The sequence below is a fragment of the Mytilus trossulus genome, chromosome 5, assembly GCF_036588685.1.
Source record: "Mytilus trossulus isolate FHL-02 chromosome 5, PNRI_Mtr1.1.1.hap1, whole genome shotgun sequence".
NCBI lineage: Eukaryota > Metazoa > Mollusca > Bivalvia > Mytilida > Mytilidae > Mytilus > Mytilus trossulus.
Window position 1 is genome coordinate 63,218,066 of NC_086377.1, and position 24,430 is coordinate 63,242,495.

Here is a 24,430-nt window from a genome sequence, read left to right on the forward strand (position 1 = left end):
GATTTATGTCATATTGTGTTATAGAAATGTATTTGTATTTATTGCTCTGATAAGCATAATGTGCTTAAAGTTATAAAGAATTGAATAGAATTGAATTGATTTAATTGTTTTATTAAAATGCACACATGAAAGGGTTTTTAAAAAAGTTGAGCCCCTCATGGGGGGGGAGGGTCCTAGTAATCACATAATCACCATTTTTTTGCCAATATAATCCCATAATCATTAAATATTTGCTTATCTTTAGTAATCAAATAATCATAAACTAAAAATACAGTCCTAGGTAATCAAATAATCATGAAATATTTGGCTTAATAATCAAATAATCATTAAAAAAACGGCCAAGTAATCACATAATCAAAAACCCCATGAGGGCCCTCAAAAGTGTGCACCCCCCATATGTTAGTTAATCAACTTTTCACCCCACTCATTATTCGCCTAAAAAAAATATGTGCCCGTCCATGTTTGCACTAGCCCAACCCTCATATAAATATTGCACAGTCCCTTATAGGCGCTTTATTCAAATTTATTTTCTATATTCAACACTTACATTGTATATTAACGGCATGGGACAAACTGGCTTAAGAATATATTCTCATAAATATATATATTTTTTTGTCATCTGCTTGACCATGATAATTTTTTAAAGAAAAATCATCCCCCTCCCCCATCCTAGTGGATAGTCCCTCACATAATTATCAGTGACTATAACAATTGAATATTGTCTACCTTTTTTGAAATAACTGAGTCCCATCTTATTATGCAAAAAGGTTAATAAACAGGAAATTTTGTCTGACATCTTAGCTGCATGTCGTTTAGACGACAGAGCTAGAAGCTGATTCAAGGTGAAGGTTGAAACGTTGTATCATGTGACATTTTTTCTGTGTTTGCCAATCTCGTGAACATTGACAAACAGACAGATTGATTAGACAGATCAGAGACATATAATACAATGTCTCTGGACAGATGGATAAATGTAGGATTTTTAGAGATTTTCTTCATTTGTTTTTCAAAGCCTTTTCTAACTTAACCTCCTTATCCAGGTGAAAATAGAAATGGTAATGTTGCACTTAAGACAAACCATTTGATTAGGAGGGGGGTGGTGGTTATAAGTTTGTTTACATGTTTTGGAGAGAAAAACATATTTGTTTTAGACCAGTAAATAGGATATGTATGTTGCATCCTCATGCAGCTGCCACTATGACTATGTGTAATATGATGCTAAAATTGAAAGAAAACAAATTGATTTTGGACTAGTCCCCAAAAATATAGATTGTTTTTGCCAAAGAAAAAAGATGTTTGTCTTGAATTGAAATCCCCCCTCCCGATAATCAAAAGGTTGCAGCCTCACAAAACACAGCATAGTTATTTATTTAGTCAATATTTATAGTGAAAAGAAAAGTGTCCATTTCAGTAGCAGATCTAGAAATGTTCACAAGAGGGGGTCCACTGACTAACTAAGAGGGTCCCTGCATCAGTCATGCTTCAGTGATTTATATAAGCAATAAATTTTTCCCACAAAAAGGGGGGTGCCCTATGTAAAACCCGCTTAATCCACCCCTGCTTTTCAATGATTTTTTTTATTTATACTTGTAGTGCATATCTTATCAGGGTTCTCTCTAAGGCAAGTGAATGAGTCCCAGACTCATCAAAATCAGTTTAGACTCATCATTTTCAAACTTGCAATTCCAAAGATGCATTAAAATTGTAAAATTTATTGTATCTACTGTAGGATTGATCACAAATTTATCTCTAAAGTTTAAATTAATCTAAATTATGTGAATTTTCCTTGCTCTAGTATTATCAAGGGGACTGCATTTATTTCTTTATATTAAATGCATGAAATATTAAGTAGGGGGATGTAATTCATGTCAAAAAAAATTTGGTGCTGAAACTTTTTGATAAGTAGTGAATTGGACCAGTTCTAAAAGGTCAAATTTTATCACGTCTGAAGCTGTCAAACTGAATTTTACACACCCTTAATACAGAATTGTCAATATTTTGAGTTAGAGCTGGGAGAAGTTTCTATAATTTTGATATTATTTGTTTCACTGGTAGTAACCCTACACTGTAAAAATATTTTTGAGAAAGAACAGGTGCGATTTTTTAATTTGAATTTATTGTCTCAAAGAAATGCACTATGAAATAACTGTGTTCTCGGGCCAAACTTCTGTCCAAGTTTGATAAAAATCAAGTAAAGTTTAAGAAAGTTAGTAAAAAACCGAAATAACTTTACTAGACAGATTTTGATGCCTTATATTAATTGTTCACATGTTAATTATTTAAACTAATTACTATAGTGTATTTGCAACTCACCGTATTTTGCTGGTATGACATCTGACTTGTTGATCTACTACTAGTTGGCAGAGAATAAGTTGGCTGGTATTGATGCATTATCTGGTTGTTACTTCTCACATTGTTAAGATGTGTAAAGGTTGGCTGGTAGTGACGTTGATATTCCATGTTGACAAGCAAACAATAATGTGCAAGTGTTCAGTTTTACTTTTTATATAAGGTTAAAAAGATGATAATTGATTGGTTAAACATCTACTTGTGTTTTCTATTTGAAGTTTTACAGGTGTTATAATAACGATGAACATGGCTTCAATGCCAAGCTGACATGTATATGGCTCTTGTAAATTGAAAATGCCATTTCTATTGTGTTTTTAATATTATGATTGGGTTTGTGAAGCCATTCGAATATATCCTGATAGGAAACTTCAAATGATGAAAGTTTTTTTGCAAATTCATTAAATGTTTGGATTGTTTTTCCTAATTGCTATCAAAACAACATTTTAATTATTTTACTATGTATAATACATTTGAAATGTTGTGTACAAATATATTTGCAATGTTAATGATATGCATTAATAACAATCAGAAGTTTTATGTTTATAATACATTTATATTTATAATTAAAGTGTTTTTGAATAAATATATAAATGTAAATTATTTATTTTCCTGCATCCTTGTGCATTATATGTAAAGCGGTTTTGTGTTTACATTTTTAAATAGTACTATTAAATTTAAAGTTTATAGTCCTATTAACCAGTAATATTCTTTAATATATGATTATGTGAAACAATTTATTTGCAAAATTTGTCAAATAAAAATTAATTCAACAGAATCAAAAGACTTGGTAATCTATGAAAATCCACAGTCAGTCTGTGGATGATGAGATTCACTTAATTTCATTATGTCCAAGAAAAGCTAGATTATAACTTAAATTTTACTTTCAAATTCTACACAAAATTAAAAAAGTATCAAATTTAAGCTTAACCTTTAGAAAGCATATTTCCATGATTTTTACCTTGTTATATTCATATGGCACATAACCATGACAAGAGCACCAGAACTAGTATAGCAATTTAGTAGGTTGATTTTTTTAATTTTGTTTCATAATTATTTTTTTTTATATCTTATCAAAATGACTTTTTTTCCTTGAGGTTTTGTGACTTTTTTTTGTTTATGTTTCTACTCTATATTAAACAAACCAGTACATGTATTATTAAACATAACACTTCAATCCTTCATAATTAATAATTTACAAAAAAGTTCCAATTTTTTTTCACAAATGTTTTTTAAATTATAAACTTAAAATTTAAAAGCTCATTAATTGGTAACCGTATGTATACATAACAGCCACTAAAGAAAAAATATGTAAATGTTTGAAAAAAATTTAGATTAAGGCCATATTACAAATTTTTCCACATTTTTAATGAAAAACAGGAAAATATGGGCTAGTTGTCTTCTCAAGAAACACTCAGATCTCATGCATCAAGGATTTGATAGTTAGACTAACTATACAAATCCTTGCATGCATCAACAAAAAAATCTTTTGATATAATTTTTGTTTTTCAATTAAAATAATTGACAAGAAGATTAAGATTGTTTAAAAACTGATACACTGTGGTCTTGATCCAAATGTGTTTTTAAATTATAAACTTTGTTTATAACTTGTATAAAAACGTGAATCCTATCCACTGGAATTTAATGGTTAAAGTTCAGTTTATAATTTTGGTTCAATTAGTCCAGTCAAACTAAATTTTAACCTCAAACTAATTGCAACAGATTTTTTTTAATTCTAATCTTTATATGTCCCAAATATACACAGAAAAAAGTCCTATAAAATCTAACTTGAGGAAAACTCAAAATCAGCATTTTTATTAGAAAGGGATTAACTCTGCAAAAATGAGTTTTTTTTTGTCAGTTTTTGGTTGATTTTCTTGAAATTTATGTAAAGTATGATACTTTGATGGGGTTATAAGTTGATATTTGACTAATTATATAATCTTCTGCTCATGAAATGTACAAAACCAAAGTGGTATGGGTAGTTTTATATTTTTGGTGCATTTTTCATTGAAGAAATTGCAAATTTGAAGCTTTGACCATTTTGACAAAATAATGTGAAAATTTGGTATTATTTACATCTGTACATTATATTTTTTCAGCATCTTACTTGTCTAAAGAAACTTTAAACCACAAAAAGAAGACAACATACTTAATTCTTATTATTAAATTTGAGAATCTTTAACTTAGGTCCGAGTACACAGTTATCGTCCTTTGATTTTTCGTTGTCCACGAATGTAGTCCTTGTTGTGGACAGTGTGTTACTTGTCAATTTTTGTTATACCCCTTCCAAATTTATTTCTCCATGCTTTATGCCTTATATAGCAAGTTGGGGGATGAAATGACACTGTAAAAAAAATTGGGTCATAAATATTAATGTTAAGTAGTGATAAGGTTCAGCTGAAAAAGGTGAAAAATCAGCACTTCAGAAGCTGTCAAAACATTTCAAGACCCCCTTAACATAAAATTGTCCATATTTTGAGTAAGAGCTGATGAAGTTTTCTATAATTTTGATATAATTTGTCCCAAAAGTAGAACAGCACACTGTAAAATATCATTGAGAAAGCGCAGGTGGGATTTTTTCATTTTCATTTATTATCTAAAAGAAATGCACTACGAAATAACTGTGTACTCGGACCACTTGACATGTTGAAAAATTCAATAAATGGTAAAAAAATGAATTACAAAAATCTAGGTAATAGCTTGATAAAAGATATGAAAACACCTTTAGAGTTGTTTGTTATACTCTAAAGACCGCTAAAAAATCTAGAATCAATACATTCTGATGAATAGAAGCGGAAAAATTATCATTTTGTATCAATTTTTATTGATATTTCTACCATTTTTGTAAGAGTTTTTTAAGTCTTCCTTGAGTAAAATTTATGGGAATTTTTCTGTTTATATTTGGGGTATAATACTAAAGATTAAAACTTTAGAATCTTCTGTTGCAATTACTTTCAGGTTTGGGTCAAATTTATGCTAGATTTACTGGACTAAATTGTTATTTTTGATCGGGTTGTTGTCACCTGGACACATTTTCCATTTAAATTCTCTATTTTATTCTCAAGTCATTTGCATGATCCATATACCACTGCAGTAGTTACAGTCATTTTTTCTCTCTATTGCAGGATGACATCATCAACATCTTTGTCATATGAAGTATACAGCCATACCATCACCTTAATGGATAACTTGAAGAGACAATGCACATGTTCAAAGTGTAATGGAAAATTTGTCAACATTAAGACTTTCCGAGCTCATTCAAAGAAAATCCATAACACCCATGCTGAAATATCAGACACTCATAGTGAACAACCTGAGATTGTAAGAGAGTCTAAGGAACTTTTAAAAAAAACTTTAATTTTAAATCAGTTACTTCATGAAGGAACTAATAGAACTGTAAAAGATGCCATAGCCGAACATTTATTCATATTTTCATCTAATAACGGAATGTCAAAGACAGCTTTGTCACAGTATCTTCACCACGAAAAGTGTGTTCTACCACAACCAAACAACCTGCCATCCACTTATTGTGAAGCTGTCACTATTATTCAACCATACCTGATGCCAATAGAAAAATTTAAATGCTGTACAAATGACTGTAAAATTTTTCCCATCAGCAGTACCATTCTTGCCTGTCCAGACTGTAATGAAAGTTTGGTGTTTTCAAACAACAGGAACAAAAAAACATTCCAATATATGCCTATAGTACCACGCATAGTTCGTTGGTATGGAACTAGGAACCTGGCAAAGATTCTTTATGCCAACAAGCTTAACACAACTGGCCGGCTAAGCAGCTACACAGATGGCAATATATTTCGACAACAGATGACAGATGGAGTCTTCAAAGATCAGCAACAGCAGAACTGTGTGCCATTGGCTCTTTTTGCTGATGGTGTGAATCCAAATAAGAACCAAACAGTCCAGAAGTCAATATGGCCTCTCATCATCACCTGGATAACACTCCCACAAGAAATGCGATATATTTTAGGACCAATGATGTTGGCAGGTATTGTTCCAGGCTATGGTAGAAAAGAACCAAAATCACTGGACCCTTATATTAACGTTTTAGTTGATGAACTTTTATCAAACATTGAATGTAACTTGTATGACGCCTACACAGATGCACCAGTAAATGTAAAGATTGCTTTATTACAGTATTTATGTGATATACCAGCTTTTTCTAAACTTTTACACTGTTCTGGTCAAGCAGCTATTCGTGCTTGTTTTTTCTGCAAAGATACAGGTGTCCATAGCAGTTCCGTGAATAAAGTATTGCACATATCGAACAGAGAGTTTTTACCCACAGATTCGCCATTTCGGAAAGACAAGACATTATTTGCCAAGAAAACTGAAGAGGTTGCTCCCAAACCACAAGCATATTCAAGGGAAGAAGAAATGGAAATAAGAAAAGAATATGACAAAAAAAAAAACAATAACCAAAAATGTAAACTACAAAAAGAAACTGGATTTAAAGGGATACATCCACTTCATCGCCTACCATATTTTGACAGGGTGCATCAGATGCAACCAGATGGCATGCACACATTAGCAGATGTCATCAGCAACATTCTTGATCTGATAACAGGCAAATCTGATGGACCTAAAGTTCGCCAGTGCGAAAAAGATTATAATCGATTTAAAGAAACCTGGCCAAAAAGACCATCATCATCAACAACCGAATGTGAGAGACCATCCAAACAGGCAAAGAAATCATCTGTAAATACAGCTGTTCCTGAACCAACACCAAAAGCGCCTCCTTTACCAGCAGCTCCTTGGTTACTAACAAAACAGGATGTTAAATTAGCTGACAACAGAGCAAAGAGTGTTAAATACCCTAAAGGCTTTGATTATACTCCTGCTGACCATTTTACCAGAGCATGGACACTGCGTACAATGCATGGCAAACAACAGGTATTGATTATAAAAATATTTTATTTAATGAATTAGATATGAATACTGTAAGTTCAGAAATTATTGCTTGCAATTATTATTGCACCTTTTTTTGGGGACTAAAATGCAATTTAGATTTTAGCAATATTTAGAAAAATCCTGTTTAATTCATATATATACAAAATTTCCAAAATGCAAGGTTAAGGTGGTACCTTACACTACAGGGAGATAACTCTTTTAAATCGACGAAACATTTTAGAGTGTTGTGTTGTTAAAGGAATATTGAGCTTCTCAATGATCAAAATTAGTGTTTGTCAAAGCAACCATTCAGGGGAGGGAATAATAACTCATAATTAATGATAATTTTAGATAATATTATAATTATTTGAAAGCTGGAAAAAAGTATAACTTTTGTTTATTTCTGATATATATATATATATATATAAACGAGTCTAAATTGAAAACTACGTTCAAACCTATGACTGCGTTGGATAAAAACCGCAATTTTTATACGTGTGCATGTCAAACAATATATATATATATATATATATATATACTGAAAGTATGCCCTATATATCTAGTAATATATATCATTTCATCCAAATGCTTTGAATCTTTGTATTTTAACAAAATGCAGTTACCATGCACAAATGCTATGAAATATTCAATAAAGTGATCTAAAAAAAATGATTAACTTGAAGATAGAATTTAAAGGAAACCAATTACAAATATGTCAAGTTCCCTAAACTGAGAATTATTGAAAATATCAATTATGACAATTATAAATGTCATTAAAGATAAAAAATTATTTTGAACTTTTGATAAAAGTCAAATGTGTAAATATTGTATTGGGTTTATTAGAGTACAGTTAATTCAGTCATGACAGATACTTGTATGATATAAGTATTTTTTTTTAGAACATTTGTTAATTCAAACTCAAATAATAGTGAATATTCTCCTTTTATTCATATTCATATAGAAAAATACTTTATTTCAGTTCGTAACCAAGAATATTGCAGCATGGTGTATCAGAGGCCTCCTAGCAAAGCCACAAGAAGAAACCTTATTCAATTTATTTGAAGTGATCAAAAGACTTACACAACCATCCTACACAACTGAGCAGCTTCAAGGACTTATTGAAGACACAAGTACAGCAGTGGTGTTACTTGAAAGGGATTTTCCTTTGACCTTGCAGGTTAGTTTATCTACTTAGATGTATGAGTTCTATATTCATCCGTATTTGCAATTGAAAGAATCAAGTAAACAATAATAATCTACTTTATCATTTTAATTATCTCACACAATTTACAGCAGGAGGCTTACAGTTAATATCCGTACACCCCTGATCAACCAAAATAAAGTTAATTCTTATAAGATTTCAAAACATTTTGTTGATGCCTCTCCTAGGAAATGTAAATGATAAAAAAACAACGAATTGAAACAAGATATTTTGTTTATTGATTAAAAAACGCATGATTGTTTTAACCATTTAAATTAATTTAACAGTTTAAAAAAAAATTCTGCACATAATTAAAGATTGCTTACTACTACATGTACTAGCTGCTAAGGTATATGGAGTTTTATTTACAGCCTTAATTGTAATTGTTCAATCAGATTGTAGATTTTTGCCTCATAAGAATTAGTATATTTTTATGATCTAATTTTCCAAAAGTATGCTTAGAGAGCTGAATTAAACAAATAATATCAGGCACTATTTATTTTAAGTACTTGGGGTGCTATCAACAGTTTTTTCTATGATGTCATATTTTGAGGGGCCATGCATAAGTGACCCTTAGTGGTGGACTGATTTATAAAGATACCTGTATAAAACTAGATATCACTGGAATCAGAATGTTCTCTAGCTTCTTATAACCTTGATATAAAGTGTACTTTTATCATATTAAAAAAAAGCCTAATTTGAACATAAAAAACCTGAAATCAGGTTATGTTCATACCCATACAGACGTGCACATTTTATATAATCAAAACTGTATGAAATTTATAGGTTTTAACCAGGCCTTTGAAAAGTACGGTCTCCTGCTCCGAAAACAGCTACAGTGGCTGCAAATATGTTTTAATTTTTCACTGCCTAAAAACAGGATGTTTACAGTGTTGCCTGCCTTCAAAACATGTATATTTAATATAATTTTTAAAATTATTTCAATATTCAACCTTTTTTAATTGAAAGCTAATTATCTTTTTTTAATACAAAAACATGATACTTTAGCATTAATTTAGTAAATAAACAGGGGTTTCCCTCCATGGTTATTTTTAGTCAGGGAATAACCCCTGTTGTTTATATGAAACTGTTTATAGCAGTAGCACCCTTATAAATGTATACATAATTTAAAAAAAAAACGATTAAAGGGCAGATAAATTGCGGAATGATATAAAAATGCAACGTAAGAAGATGTCACATAATTTCAAAAAGCCAACTCTCTCAGTGACCAATTAATGGACTTTCAGTCTGTGCCAAACTGTTTTAGGGTTTGTCTGACCGAAAGAGAAATCTGGGTTTTTGTACATATATTCAAACAAAATATTTCAAAATTTCTGTCTGTCCGAATGATTTTTTATCTGCCATTTTGTCGTTCAGACAGAGTTTGGGATACACTTGACTTTGATGTTAATAATTAAACATGATGCTTGTTGCAATATCAATTAAAATAAGCACATTCAATTATTTCCCTTGCAATAATTTCCTTCACACACATCCTGGAGTTGTGTATAGCTGATGTGTTAAGTTTCATCAGTAACATCATAACAGACAGACACTAAACCAGTGTCAGTACTGTAGTCAGAATTAAGGTTTATATAATTTTCTTTTCAGATGTAGTACTATATAATACTGTATGAATTTATAATTTTTCATTTGTTTAAAATATTTTTATTTGTAGAATATCACAACACACCTGCTACATCATATCCCAGAGGGTTATGAAGACTATGGACCATTGTATGATAGATGGCTTTATCCTTTGGAACGAGCAAACAGTTGGGTGACCAGACAAATTTTACAACATGGACATGAAGAATCAACAGTGATGCAGACATACCGGGTAAGTTAAAACAGAATTGAATAACATAAAAAAGAAGATGTGGTATGATTGCCAATGAGACAACTGTCCACCAGAGACGAAAACATTAAAAACTATAAATCACTGTATGACCTTCAATAATGAGCCACAACGAGCAGACCACAACATCTTATATAAAGATGATAGGTTATAAAATGAAGGCGTTTTGAGTTGCATCAAATTTTCATTTTGGGATTAAAAATGTACTGCGAAAGATGAATAATTCTATGAAAACAATATGTGCAGAGTTATGGTCCTTGGACTTTGAAAATTCACTCAAATCATTACTTTCTACCTTTTTTTTATCTTCTTTAAGATTTTGACTTGATATTTGTTTGTACTTTACACCTTGACAAGTGATAGTCAAAGCATTTTGTTGCAGTGTAATGAAATTTTATAAGTAGGGATCTATGTTTTGCCTTACAATACGCTAAAAATGCTTGGTGAAATTTGAATCAAGGTTCATATTAGCAAGATATATTGTGTGTTGCATTTTCATAATTATCACTAAAATTAAACCATTAAAGACCAAAGAACGGTTTTCCACAAAAATCCTTAGCTCATACCAAACAACTTCTACTAAGGGCCCCAAAAAATGACTAGTGTAAAACCATTAAAATAGGAAAATAACAGTCTAATTTTTATAAAAAAACGAGAAATGAAAAGAAAAATGAACCACATCAACAAACGACAACAACTGAACACCAGGTACCTTATTTAAGACAGTTGTAAACAAATGCTTCAGGTTTAAAAGTCAACACATATGTATTTAGTCTAACACAAGACAGACATGATTTATATGGTTGTCGCATTTTTCTTGAGATACTGCATATGAGGGTTCACATGAGCACCCTATGTGTGATGGTTTTCAGCATTTAACATTATCTATATACAATTTGCTGATTTGGCTTTCAAGAGTTAAGGAATACAGCCTTGTTAAGATACAATTTATCACATCTCATTCACTTACTCTAGTATGCATAAATTAATTTCCTTAATTCATATTTCAGATATACGATTGGAGCTCTCACAATATTTTGAGTGGTGAAATTATAAATTACAGCAGACAAACAAGTCTGTGTCGCTTGGCAGAAAAAGTAAACTCCATTCACCATCAAGATATATCTAGAGCATCTACGAAAAGATTCATATTGCAAAGTGAGGATCTATCAATTCTAAAAGACAATTACAATAATATATATGACCAAAATTATGAGTTATTTGACATAGACCCAGTGGTCACATATCTTAAGTTCAGCCAAAGACAGGATGCCGAGTTAAAAAGACAAATTTTCTTCTCAACAACAGAGCATCAGACGACAGCATCACGCTCACATGACTATTGTGTTAGTGTTTCGCATAGGACAAACCGTCGCTTTGGCACAATTTCTAAGATTTTCAAACACAACCATCTAGATAAAGCTACCATGTGGGTAAAATTGGAGATGTTTCCCATTCCCGAACAATCTGGACTATTCTTGGTCACCGATGACAGAAAGATTGACACACATATATTTAGCTTTGATAAAATAAGCAATCCAGTTGTATTTGCTTCAGAAGACAATAAAATATGGTTTTTAAATGTTTAGATATGCATTTATACATGTACATGTATTTTGTATGAAGTAGATAAATAGTTTATATACTTGGAAAGGTACATTGTTATGTATTTTCTTGATGTATATAGAACGAGTTTTTCAAAAGAAAAAAATAAGTGGATAAAAAGAGATTTTTTAAATGGAAGTCAACTTTGCTATTTTCTATGAGATATTCCTTTCAAAGGGTGTATTACGTTTCCAACATTTTTTGCATTACTTTTCCAAAATAATCATTGCACCTTAACGCATTTACCTGTATTTCACCTGTAAAAAATGGTAATAATAATATATAAGACTTAATATTATTATAGTATTTCTTAGTAATTTGTAATTAATGAGTTCCTTCAATAGGTAGATAATTATTGCATTATCCAAAATATTTAAACAAATACCATACATTTTGTGTTTTAGAGACATTTTTTTTCAACTGAGCCATTTAAGGGGAGATAACTCCGTTAGTAAAAAAAAAGTTACTGGTCTGATTGAGAGTTTTTTTTTAATTTTACTTGTATCAAGAAAGCAGTTCAGTGACACCACTTTTTCTTTTTTTTTCTTTATACATATTATAAAACCTATCTTCTCACAATTTCTTTCAATGAAAGTTCTATCTCATAGATTTTTTTTTTGCACAAAAATGTGTTTTTGCATGATCCTACAATTTTTCAATGACTCATAGTTTTAAAAATAGCACAGAGGCCGATTCTTTCTATTATATTTTTTAAAAGAGCATATAAAAATCTTCAATTTAGCAAAGTATAAAAAAATGAATCTCAGGAAACTTACATATGATCTGCCTTAACATTGTGAGTACTTTTTAAAAGTTATCATGTAGAAAGTGGACCCATATTTGATGAATTCAGTTTTTTGTTATATCTTTTATATAAATTTGCATATGTTTGATTTATTTTTTGGACACTCAATTTTATGTCCTGATTTGGTTTCGGTCAGTATTATCAATTTAAAAAGCAATGAGGATAACGACTTCTATAAAAATTCAGAAACGTAGTGTCAAAATGTGGAAACCAAAACACACATTTCACATCCTTCTTTTTTCTGTAATTGAAAAAAAAAAGTTCCGAGCTTTCAAATTACAAACATTGTACAGGATATTTATTCTGCTTTATTTCTCTTTCTAGAATTTACTGTTCTTTTTCAAGTTACACTTAAATTATTACTACTGAAACAAAATTTTGGCAATTAAATATTTTGTATTAAAATGTTTATATGTAAATATTTTGATAAGAACAAAAATTAATATTGGTATGAAAATGTTACAAATACAAATGTGAGTATGGTTAAATATAAACCTATTTAAATATGGGTTACAAATGTTAATTTATACATATGATAAATAAGTGCTTAATGATTGAAATCACTCATACTGTAGACATATTTCATTTTACATGCATAATATTCAATGTTTATATGGCTAATAAACAATTATTGACCAAATTGTTGTTTTTATAAATTGCATTGTGATATTGTATTCTAATTCTTTAAGTCTAGTTAAGCCATAATAGAAATGAAAACAAATCAGCTCAAAAAAGTGTTTATGACTGTAAGACTGCGTCGATACACAATTCAGATGAAATTTATAGTTGAGAATGAGTCTAGACATATTAAGCCATCATTAAGAATGTCGAGATTGTGTCGAGACATATTCATACATCATTAAGAATGTCGAGAATGTGTCGAGACATAATCAGACATCATTAAGAATGTCGAGAATGTGTCGAGACATATTCAGACATCATTAAGAATGTCGAGAATGCGTCGAGACATATTCAGACATCATTAAGAATGTCGAGAATATGTCAAGACTTATCGAGACAAATTCAAGACAGTCGAGAATAGGTCAAGACAAATCAAGACACATTTTAGACTGTCTAGAAAGTGTCGAGAAAAATCGAGAAACAATACAGATAGTCGAGAACAATGTCGAGAATATAAATACATATTTCAGACAAATTAAGACTTTGTCGAGAATTTTTACAAAAATTTCATACAAAACGAGAATGTCGAGTAAAAGTTCATGCAAATCGAGACAAAAACTGGTCTTTTCAGACTTTTGGAATTTTGTAGTGTATACAACTCGTCTAAACATCAACCCAACAATGTTAAATCTGTAAATTTGCTTTCGCAAATTGTTGGTTCTTCCCTCGCCGGGATTCGAACCCATGCTACTATGATATCGTGACACCAAATCGCCTGCACTGCAGCCGTCCCGCTAGACCACACGACTACCTGGGCTCTCAAAAAAAGAGCTTTCGGTGGCCATATATATATATATACAACTCGTCTATACATCAACCCAACAACGAGTTTAGACGAGTTGTATATACATAATGTACACATCGTTTAAGCAAGAACTAGCAGCACTACTGTATAACATCAATATCAAATGTGTATACCTTGCCTGTAAAACTTAAAGTTGTCTTCTTTTGATTTCAGATTTCTTCACAGAAAAGGGTCTATTATCATTATCTAAACAAATGAGTCCTGACACAATGCTTTCAGTCTGGGTTCACATGAATATCCCAGTATCACAGTACGAAACATTGCGACAGACATATGGAAATACAACGTTAGGAAATCTTAAAATATTGCAAACTGCACTTGATCAACAATCACAGAACAGCAAGTTACGTCTTATTCTCGAGGCGCTGAAGGAAGCTGGAGAAGAAGAGCTTGCTGAGAAAGTGGAATACTTACATTCCAACAAACAGCCTTTGCACACAATTTAATCACATTTAACAAATCAACCAATCAGCACATGTGAATTTCAATGGAACAAAGAACGATTTATTAAAGAGAGAAACAATTATCATTTGTGTCAACAATTTGAAGAACATTTTGTGTTCCATTATTTAGTGTAGATAATAGCCATTACATATTCAATTTAACTTAACCAATGTTTGTTACGACAAAGGCAGTGATGAGATTTATACTCAAACAAATCATTGTACTCATTTGAGTAGGACTTAATTTTATTAATAGATAACATTTATTTTCTTCGGATTCCTAAAAAACTATTAAATATCTTACATTTTTTAAATGTTTTGTCTGTATTACTTTAAAGTTATTAGAAATAAATAATTCGTTTCGGCGGTTTTCCTATATTGTTATCTGCTCTCTAAGATTGAAACGAATTCACCTTACAATCTTATTCGAAATGTGAACAATTTACACACATTTGTAACACAGAACAAAAGCCAACATCTTTTAGCGGGTCCAGTAATAAAAAATGATAAAAGAGTCTGAGTTCACAACTGCAGTTTTATACTTTAGATACGCACTAGCGGGGCTATGAATTAATCAACACTTCAAAAGTAATAATTGAAAACATAAGTCAACGTTTTTGCAAAACAGTCAGTTTTTATGTATTTCCTTGTGCAACAATAACATCCCTTTCATATCAGACTTGTTATCAATCCAAATTTTTAGTCAACATCTAACCCATTCCTATAATATATTCAACACTCACCGTTACTTTTAGGAATTAATAATAGTTTTCTATATACACTACCTAATTTAATCCATGCAGACATTGTTATCTAATATAAATTGCAATATAAGAAAACAACTTGACAGAAGACTGATAGACTATCAATCTTATGTTCACGTATACAGGACAAGTCATATTTGTCATATGAGACAGCATTTCTTAGAACCAGCAGTTTTAAAGAATAAGAAATAGCATCCTGCCTAGTTCTTTTATTTCACTTTGAAATATATTGACGATGTTTTGTTACTCAATAAAGTGTATATAGAAAAAAATGTACATCATTGTTAACAAAAAAATGAGTAGTCGGTAATAAATGCATAAACAGAGTTTTAATTCAAGCGATGTTATATTATTGTTGAAGACTTTTTTAATGACTCCGTACATCAAAAAAAAAGTATGGCAGCCATTTTTCATGTTACTCTTCAAATTGCATATGAATTGGAATATTTTTTGGTAGTGTTCGTGTTGCTTATTCTTTAGTTTTTTGTGGTGTGTCATGTGTTCTATTGTTTGTCTGTTTATCTTCTTTCATTTTTAGCCAGGCGTTGTCGATTTATTTTCGATTTAGTTTAATCATATTTATTTATAGTGGATTTGGAAACAAGTTTTGCAACTTATAGTATTCCCTCTCCACTTTGCGGGTGCGAGTGCTGCCTTGTAGCGGCATTAGCCTACTCTTTTTCGAAATCTACAAGGGTGTCTTTAACGTGCAAGAGATATGGCTCTCTCTTAACACGGGTCAGCCATTTATCGTCCCCTTCCGACGGACTATCATTGTATTCTCAAGACCATACTCGCAAATGGTGTCAAGGGAGAGTCGAAAATTGAGTTCCTGAAATTTTCATCCCGAACGGGAATCGAACCAGGAACCTTTGTGTTAGTAGTCCGATGCATTATCCACAACACCACGGCTCTCAAGGTTTCGATTTATGAGTTTGACTGGCATCTTTCGTCCCTCTTTTATGTGATACAGCAACACAGAATATACTATGTCATCAGCTTTTATGCAAGTTGAGTCAACTTTAAACAAAAAGCAACAGATAACCTCTCACTATGTCATTTTAAATTCATACCACTTTTCAGGATAAAGCATACTGTAATAATTTCTTACTAATGACGTTTTGTTGCTTTGATACATCAGTGTGACGCACAGTTTATAAGTATATTGTAATGTAGTGGCGTATTGTCGAAAATAAATGGGAAGTTGTCTGTTGTTTTTTTTTTGGTTAAAACGTTATGCTCTATTAATATATTATTAGAGTGTTCTTGACCATTTTTTTCAATCAACCATTTTGTCTTGAAATGTCCTGTTATGAAGTCAGGAATTTGGCAGATATTATCAAATAGTTCGTTTTCCGTGTATGTTTGCGTTTGTTTTGTACCAGTTCATTGTTTCTATTCTTTCATTGTTTTACTCTTATAGATGATGTGTTTCCTGTAGTTTTGTTTGTGATCTAGATTATTTTTCTTTCGCTAAATGGACGTGTGACTATTGAACAGTGAACAATCAGAGACGTGGTCAACAAATTGTTTAGACACAGACCCATCGTCTAGATCTAGTGATGGTATACATAGAAATAACTCAATGTCAATTTTAGTTGTCCGGCTCATAATACTGTTTGAGTAGTTTCTTCATAAGGAGCACACTCTTATGTATGAAGTCCGGGTAGTGTAAACATACACGAGCATCATGTATCAACTTAGATGTGTTAACCCCATCCGATTGGTTAAGTGTCCTTGTCATCAATTTCAGTATGAAACCTTACCTCTGTGTCAATATTAAGTAAAATATAAAAGTATGAAGCAGGCTTTCTAGTTAGTAGTTCACTTTGATATATGAGATGCAAGTATTGACTAAAATGAGGATATTCAGTGATAGAACACTATCAATAGTTTCTTACAAGATTTTAGATGTATAAGAATATCAAAACAAATATCTTGTCAATTATAAACAAATTTGAAATTTATTTCGAATGCGTTGGAAACGTTTGAAAAGAGGGACGAAAGATACCAAAGGGACAGTCAAACTCGTAAATCTAAAACAAACTGACAACGCCATGGCTAAAAATGAAAAAGACAAACAGAAAAACAATAGTACACATGACACCACATAGAAAACTAAAGAATAAACAACACGAACCCCACCAACTTTTAGAACACTAAACTTTTATGTATGTAGAAATCCAAGTACATAATTTAAATCTATTTTTCAATAGAAAAACACAAATCACCATTTATATTCGATAACAGCTTTACACGTCACATATATCAAGTTAAGGCTAATATATGTCTCGTGTTCGAAACTCTTTTGTAAAACAACACATCATTGTATAAGTGAAAGTTTAATCTGATGGAAACATTATCGATAATTTAGAAGCATATGTTACTACTCCCTCAGACATTATACCAAATCGCAAGCTGCGTAGTTTAGAAAATTAGATTATGTACAATCATTGTAGCGACATGTGTTACTAGCATGGTGAAAACAAGTCCAAAGACTTAATTCATGTGTACGTTTTTTAACAAGGTTATATTAATATCCTACAAGACACTAATTATCAGCAATTAGTTTCGAAAATTATGACAAATATACTCTATTGGCCTATAACAGTTCATTTTTATTTATTTTTCAGTTGTTGTAAAATGTTGAACTCATCAAAGACATACAAATCATTTTTCCATGGTAGCCAATGCCAATTTGAGGTACATTGCTAATTAAAATTCGCTAATTATTCTTTTTATAGCTATTTAGAAAAAAGACATTGAATTATATATTAACACCATAAAAACAATGAATCTTGATCTTATAGCTAGTGTAAGTTCCAACTGTGATTTTCTGAAGTCAAACTATTTTAGTTATTATTACTTTATAAACGTATGTTCACTTTTAAAATTAATGAAGAAAATACAATTATGATCCGCTTGTATGAATAAGCAATTTATAAGTGTGATAAATTTTACTGTATATCAATTGGTGGTTTTTTTCAAACAGATTTAATGTATTTTAACTTACCAATCATATTATCCGATTAAACATTACATAGTTCAGGGAATATCCTTTTCAAATTCAATAATAGATTATCAACTTTAGTTACATGGATATACTATAAATCGAGGTTAGTAATTTAGTAAAATTATAGTTTTTTTTGTACTTTTTTATGCAAGTCGTTTTAAACAAGTTTTTTCAGTGTATGTACATATATAAATTGATATCTTTGACAGTTTATTTAGGTTAAACTCCGAAGAAGTATAAGTGTACTCATGGTTTGTTTCTTTTGTTATATATAGTGTGTCTCGCCCTTTAACAAAAACATAATGATCATATAAGTTCTCAAAAAACATACTTTCCGTTAATCTCTTTTTACCGTTACTGATTGTTACTGATTTCAATAATCAAAACCTTATATAAATATTCAGACCGTATCCGTTATCGCCCCAATTCATGTCCGTTTTACATCTATTTATCGTCTTTTTTATCTGTTAATCGTCCAGTAAAGGCCCGTTGAAGAATTTGTTTACCGCACCTGCAATGAGTTTAGGTGTCAGACCACCAATTACTCCCTCAAATTTAAAAAGTTGCTCTACTTTTAAACAAAATAGTTTGTTTGATATCCTTAATTACTTAAACTTACCAACACATTTGCAGATATGAAACTTTTGGCGAAAGAGTAATTTATTTAGACTATTTTGAGCCAAATTTTACTTGTCTCTGAGTTTGCATGTAAAATTAGAGATTAATGCGTTCCACAGTATACTAATTTAAGATTTCCAGAAAAGCATGGATTATATTTGGAGTACCTCTTTTCGAAGGTCATTTTTTTCTTAGAAGGTTTTAGATGCATCTGGTGCAACAAAATTGGTACCGTTGATTTTATTGAAAATTGGCATGAATAAAATGTCGATTTCAGGATATACCTGGTTTCTATAAAGTTGAACTTAAGGTAAAATATTTAGAATGCTGTGAAAATTGAACAATTTGGTTGAACAAATAAGGATATTTTAAGAGAAATGTGGTGAAACCCGAAAATCAGAAAACAATTGATTGTTTTGTCTGAACTGATCAAATCAAATGAAGTTTCCACATTTCAATCGTTTTGGGACAAAAGGTCAGATTATGCAAATTTAGAGCCGCAAACCTGAATTTGTGCTATTTTTAGCTTTTAACACCTCGACAATATGCTTTCATATAAAAAAAAAATGTCATAAACTGTGATAAATGAACAGTAAGTTGTTCCCGTGGTGTTAAATATTATAACATAGGCTGTTTACTACCCCAAATGAATTGTAATCTTAAAGATTTAATGTATTTGGCAGAAAACATAGCCTGATGTAAACACTGCATAAACTCACAATAATCGACCTTTAAAATCACAAATGAAAGGTTTATACCTTATATTTTATTGATTAATAGTAAATAAAAACAGTTAAATGACTATGACTACACTTTTGATCAATTTATGAAACCGGGTGAAAATGGTGGGTCAATATTGTTTGACTCTTCAATGCCTTGGATTTTTTACTAGACTCATAATGAAAATTGTGGAATGTTAAAATAGTAGACCAAACACAGAAAAATCAACAAAACCTTATCTTGATACTGAAAATTTATGTTCATCATGTTCATGTAGTCCAAAATGAAATTTTCAAGTATTTTCAATCAAAGTCATGCTTTACAGTCAGTTTAAATTCGGCTGTTATATGTGTAAAAAAAAATCTTATTGTGCTCAGATAGGCTGTTTTAAACTTCAAATTGACTAAGGATTCAGAATAAAACAAAACAAAAGATTTCTAATAAACTTTTATTTTTGTCTCGGTAAGAGCAATGTGGTGAAATTCCATTACAAATTGATTGTTTTGTATCAACTGATCAAATCAAATGAAAGTAGTCACGTTTCAATCTTTTCGGGACAAAAAGTCAACTTTTGCAAATTTAGAGATTTAAACCTGGGTTTGTGCTTTTTTAGCTTTTTCCACCCTGACAATATGCTTTCATATAAATAAAATGTCCTAAACTGTGATAAATGAACAGTAAGTTGTTCCCGTGGTGTTAAATATTATAACATAGGCTGTTTACTACCCCCAATGAATTGTCATCATAAAGATTTAATGAATTTATTGATTTTTGGATCCCTTATATCATTGCGTTATACTAAGTATTTGGCAGACAACATCGCCTTGTGTAAACACTGCATAAACTCACAAAAAAAACCTTTAAAATCTCAAATTAAAGTTTTATACCTTTTATTTTATGTATCAATAAACACATAAAAATTTGAGACGCGGTTTAAAGTATTTGACTTGGAGTGGCCAAATGTGACTGAGAATGGTGTAGCTTTACTTTTTACCAACTTGTAAGAGGAATAAAATTCAGGTTTATTAATAAAGTGGTAAGAGTGTTGCAAAAACCAATAAAATTATCTCCTTATATAATTTAAATAAAGAATACAAATCAATGATTCGACTTATATTAGCATTATATACAACCTGGCGTTATAACATCGCTAGAAATACGGGTAAGTAGACTTATATATAAAACGCACAGACATAATGAAGAGACAAAAAATATTAATAAGAACATGACATAATACAGAAATAAGCATAATCCTCATGTTCAGGTCAGTAAAGCTTAATTTTAAAAAGAAGTATATATTAATGAATTGTATCCGTTTGGATGTGCCACCCCATTCAACAGATAAATCAGCGTTTAATATTGTTTTCATATTTTCATCGTGATTAAAGATAACAGCTTTTAATGAAAACCACTAATTTGAAATACTTTAAACAGTTTTAGTATCAAAATCAAATCTTGAATAGATATAGGAAGATTTGGTGTGAGTGCCAATGAGACAACTCTCCATCCAAATAACAATTTAAAAAGTAAACCATTATAGGTTAAAGTACGGCCTTCAACACGGAGCCTTGGCTCTCACCGAACAACAAGCTATAAAGGGCCCCAAAATTACTACACTGTAAAACCATTCAAACGGGAAAACCAACGGTCTAATCTATATAAATAAAACGAGAAACGAGGAACACGTATAAATTACATAAACAAACGACAACTGCTGTACATCAGATTCCTGACTTAGGACAGGTGCAAACATTTGCAGCGGGATTAAACGTTTTAATGGATCCAAACCTTCTCCCTTTTTCTGAAACAATAGCATAACATCACAACATAGAAAAACACAATATAAAATATCAATTGGCAACCTTAACTCAATCAAACAAGAGGCTCTCAAGAGCCTGAATCGCTCACCTGAATTTTTTTTGGTTAAATCTCTCATCAATGATTATTTTGGCTTTTCAATTTATTCAAATGTTCTTTGAATCGTCCTATTTTCTTCAAAAGCAAAAAAAAAATCATTTTCGCCTATGTTCTATTTTAGCCATAGGAGCTATTTTTCTTGACATACAAGGAAATGAAATATAAAATTTATACTAGATACTCTGAAACTCATTTAGCCTAAGTTTGGCTGAAATTGATACAGCAGTTTTAAAGGAGAAGATTTTTTAAAGTAAGTCAACATGATGAACAAATTGTGAAAAAGTCTTTAAATGGCAATAACTCCTTAAGGGGTCAATTGACAATTTTGGTCAAATTGACTTATTTGTAGATCTTTCTTTGCTTAACATTTTTGCTATAACAGTTTATCTGTATCTATAATAATATTCAAGATAATAACCAAAAACTGCAAAATTTCTTTAAAATCATCAATTCAGGGGCATTATACCTGAAAAACCAGTAACCCAATTCGGCTGAAAATTTCAGGACAGGTAGACCTTGACCTAATAAATACATTAACTTCTTGTCTTATTTGCTATAAATGCTGGAGTTTTTGAGATTTAAGCCAAAACCTGCAGTTTACCCTGTGTTCTATTTTTAGCCATGACGGCCATGTTTTTTGACAAAATAAAAAATAAAGCACAAACTTTATTTTATACACCCTACTTGATACTCTGAAACTCATTTAGCCTAAATTTGGCTGAAATTGATACAGCAGTTTCAAAGGAGAAGATTTTTGAAAGTAAGTCAACATGATGAACAAATTGTGAAAGAAGTCTTTAAAGGGCAATAACTCCTTAAGGGCTCAATTGACAATTTTGGTCAAATTGACTTATTTTTAGATCTTCCTTTGCTTAACATTTTTGATTTAACAGTTTATCTGTATCTATAATAATATTCAAGATAATAACCATAAACTGCAAAATTTCTTTAAAATCATCAATTCAGGGGCATTATACCTGAAGAACCAGTTACCCAATTCGGCTGAAAATTTCAGGACAGGTAGACCATGACCTTATAAATACTTTAACTTCTTGTCTTATTTGCTATAAATGCTGGAGTTTTTGAGATATAAGCCAAAAACTGCATTTTACCCTGTGTTCTATTTTTAGCCATGACAGCCATGTTTTTTGACGAAATAAAAAAAAAAGCACAAACTTTATTTTATACACCCTACTGATCATTCAGTTGAAGTTTGGTTGAATTTGGTTGAGTAGTTTTAGAGAGGAGATTTTTTAAAGTTTTTTAAAGCAAATATGATGAACAAATTGTGAAAAAATTTCACGTTAAGTCATTAAAGGACAATAACCCCTTAAGAGGTCAATTGACAATTTTGGTCATATTAACGTATTTGTAGATCTTACTTTGCTGATCATTTTTGCTGTTTACAGTTTATCTTTATCTATAATAATATTCAAGATAATGACCAAAAACTGCAAAATTTCCTTAAAATTACCGATTAAGTGGCAGCAACCCAACAATGGGTTGTTTGATTCATCTGAAATTTCAGGGCTGATAGATATTGACCTAATGAACATTTTCACCCAGTCAGATTTGCTCTCAATGCTTTCGTTTTTGAGATATAAGCCAAAAACTGCATTTGACCCCTATGTTCTATTTTAAGTAACGCCGACCATGTTTTTTGAAGGATCAAAAATAAAAGCACACACTTTGTGCAGGATAATATAAGGAACAATCATGCTAAGTTTCATCCAAATCCATTCAGTAGTTTCAGAGGAGCAGATTTTTTAAAGTTAGCAAATATGATGAACAAATTGTGAAAAATTGTCATTAAAGGACAATTACCCCTTAAGGGGTCAATTGACAATTTTGGTCATATTAACTTATTTGTAGATCTTACTTTGCTGATCATTTTTGCTGTTTATAGTTTATCTTTATCTATAATAATATTCAAGATAATGACCAAAAACTGCAAAATTTCCCAAAAATTACCAATTAAGTGGCAGCAACCCAACAATGGTTTGTTTGATTCATCTGAAAATTTCAGGGCTGATAGATCTTGACCTAATGAACATTTTTACCCCATATCAGATTTGCTCTAAATGCTTTTGTTTTTGAGATATAAGCCAAAAACTGCATTTGACCCCTATGTTCTATTTTAAGTAACAGCGGCCATGTTTTTTGACGGATCAAAAATCGAAGCACACACTTTGTGCAGGATAATCTAAGGAACAATCATGCTAAGTTTCATTCAAATCCATTCAGTTGTTTAAGAGGAGAAGATGTTTGAAAAATTATTAACGACGACAGACGACGACGACGACGACGACGACGGACGCCAAGTGATGAGAAAAGCTCACATGGCCTTTTAGGCCAGGTGAGCTAAAAACGTATGATTACACAATGAAGGAATAAATTTGGTCTGCGATATCTGAATACAAATGCACAGTTAATTAAATATTAGAGACAAACATTCATGACCAAAAAGCTAACAAACAAATTCAAACAAAGCCATGGCATGACATCACTGAAAAATATTTAAAACATATTTATAAATATTTGAAACATATTTATAAATGGCAATTTTTTGACAAGTGATACATCATATTGTTTCAAGAGTTTTTGTAACAGCTTTAGCTGTTCTAACTTTTGGTTTGAGTTTTAACCCAGCAGTTTTATCAAATTATAATTCGTATACAACCAATGTACATATTGACTTGAAAAAGGATGGAAATCACATTACATCGTTTAATCATAGTATGTA

At 30.9% G+C, this 24,430-nt stretch overlaps 2 protein-coding genes across 4 annotated transcripts in view; both read left to right on the forward strand.

The window, feature by feature from the left end:
• The window catches only part of LOC134719790 (uncharacterized), a 29,157-nt gene extending 14,318 nt beyond the window's left edge, over nucleotides 1-14,839 (forward strand). The window contains exon 2 of the mRNA XM_063582751.1: nucleotides 14,366-14,839. Within this exon, the coding sequence (XP_063438821.1) occupies nucleotides 14,366-14,658 (293 nt within the window). The 3' untranslated portion in view covers nucleotides 14,659-14,839. The remainder of the gene's footprint in view (nucleotides 1-14,365) is intronic.
• Nucleotides 959-12,003, forward strand: LOC134719032 (uncharacterized). Of its 3 annotated transcripts, none has more exons than XM_063581957.1 (5): nucleotides 959-973; nucleotides 5,475-7,260; nucleotides 8,237-8,434; nucleotides 10,137-10,298; nucleotides 11,327-12,003. In XM_063581957.1, coding segments are annotated over exons 1-5 (2,727 nt in total). In that variant the 5' UTR covers nucleotides 959-971; the 3' UTR covers nucleotides 11,906-12,003. The 3 variants fall into 3 exon arrangements, with proteins under 3 accessions (XP_063438027.1, XP_063438030.1, XP_063438029.1); XM_063581960.1 differs by having other exon boundaries at nucleotides 963-1,055; XM_063581959.1 differs by lacking the exon at nucleotides 959-973 and having other exon boundaries at nucleotides 5,074-7,260.
• Nucleotides 14,840-24,430: the final 9,591 nt, after the last annotated feature.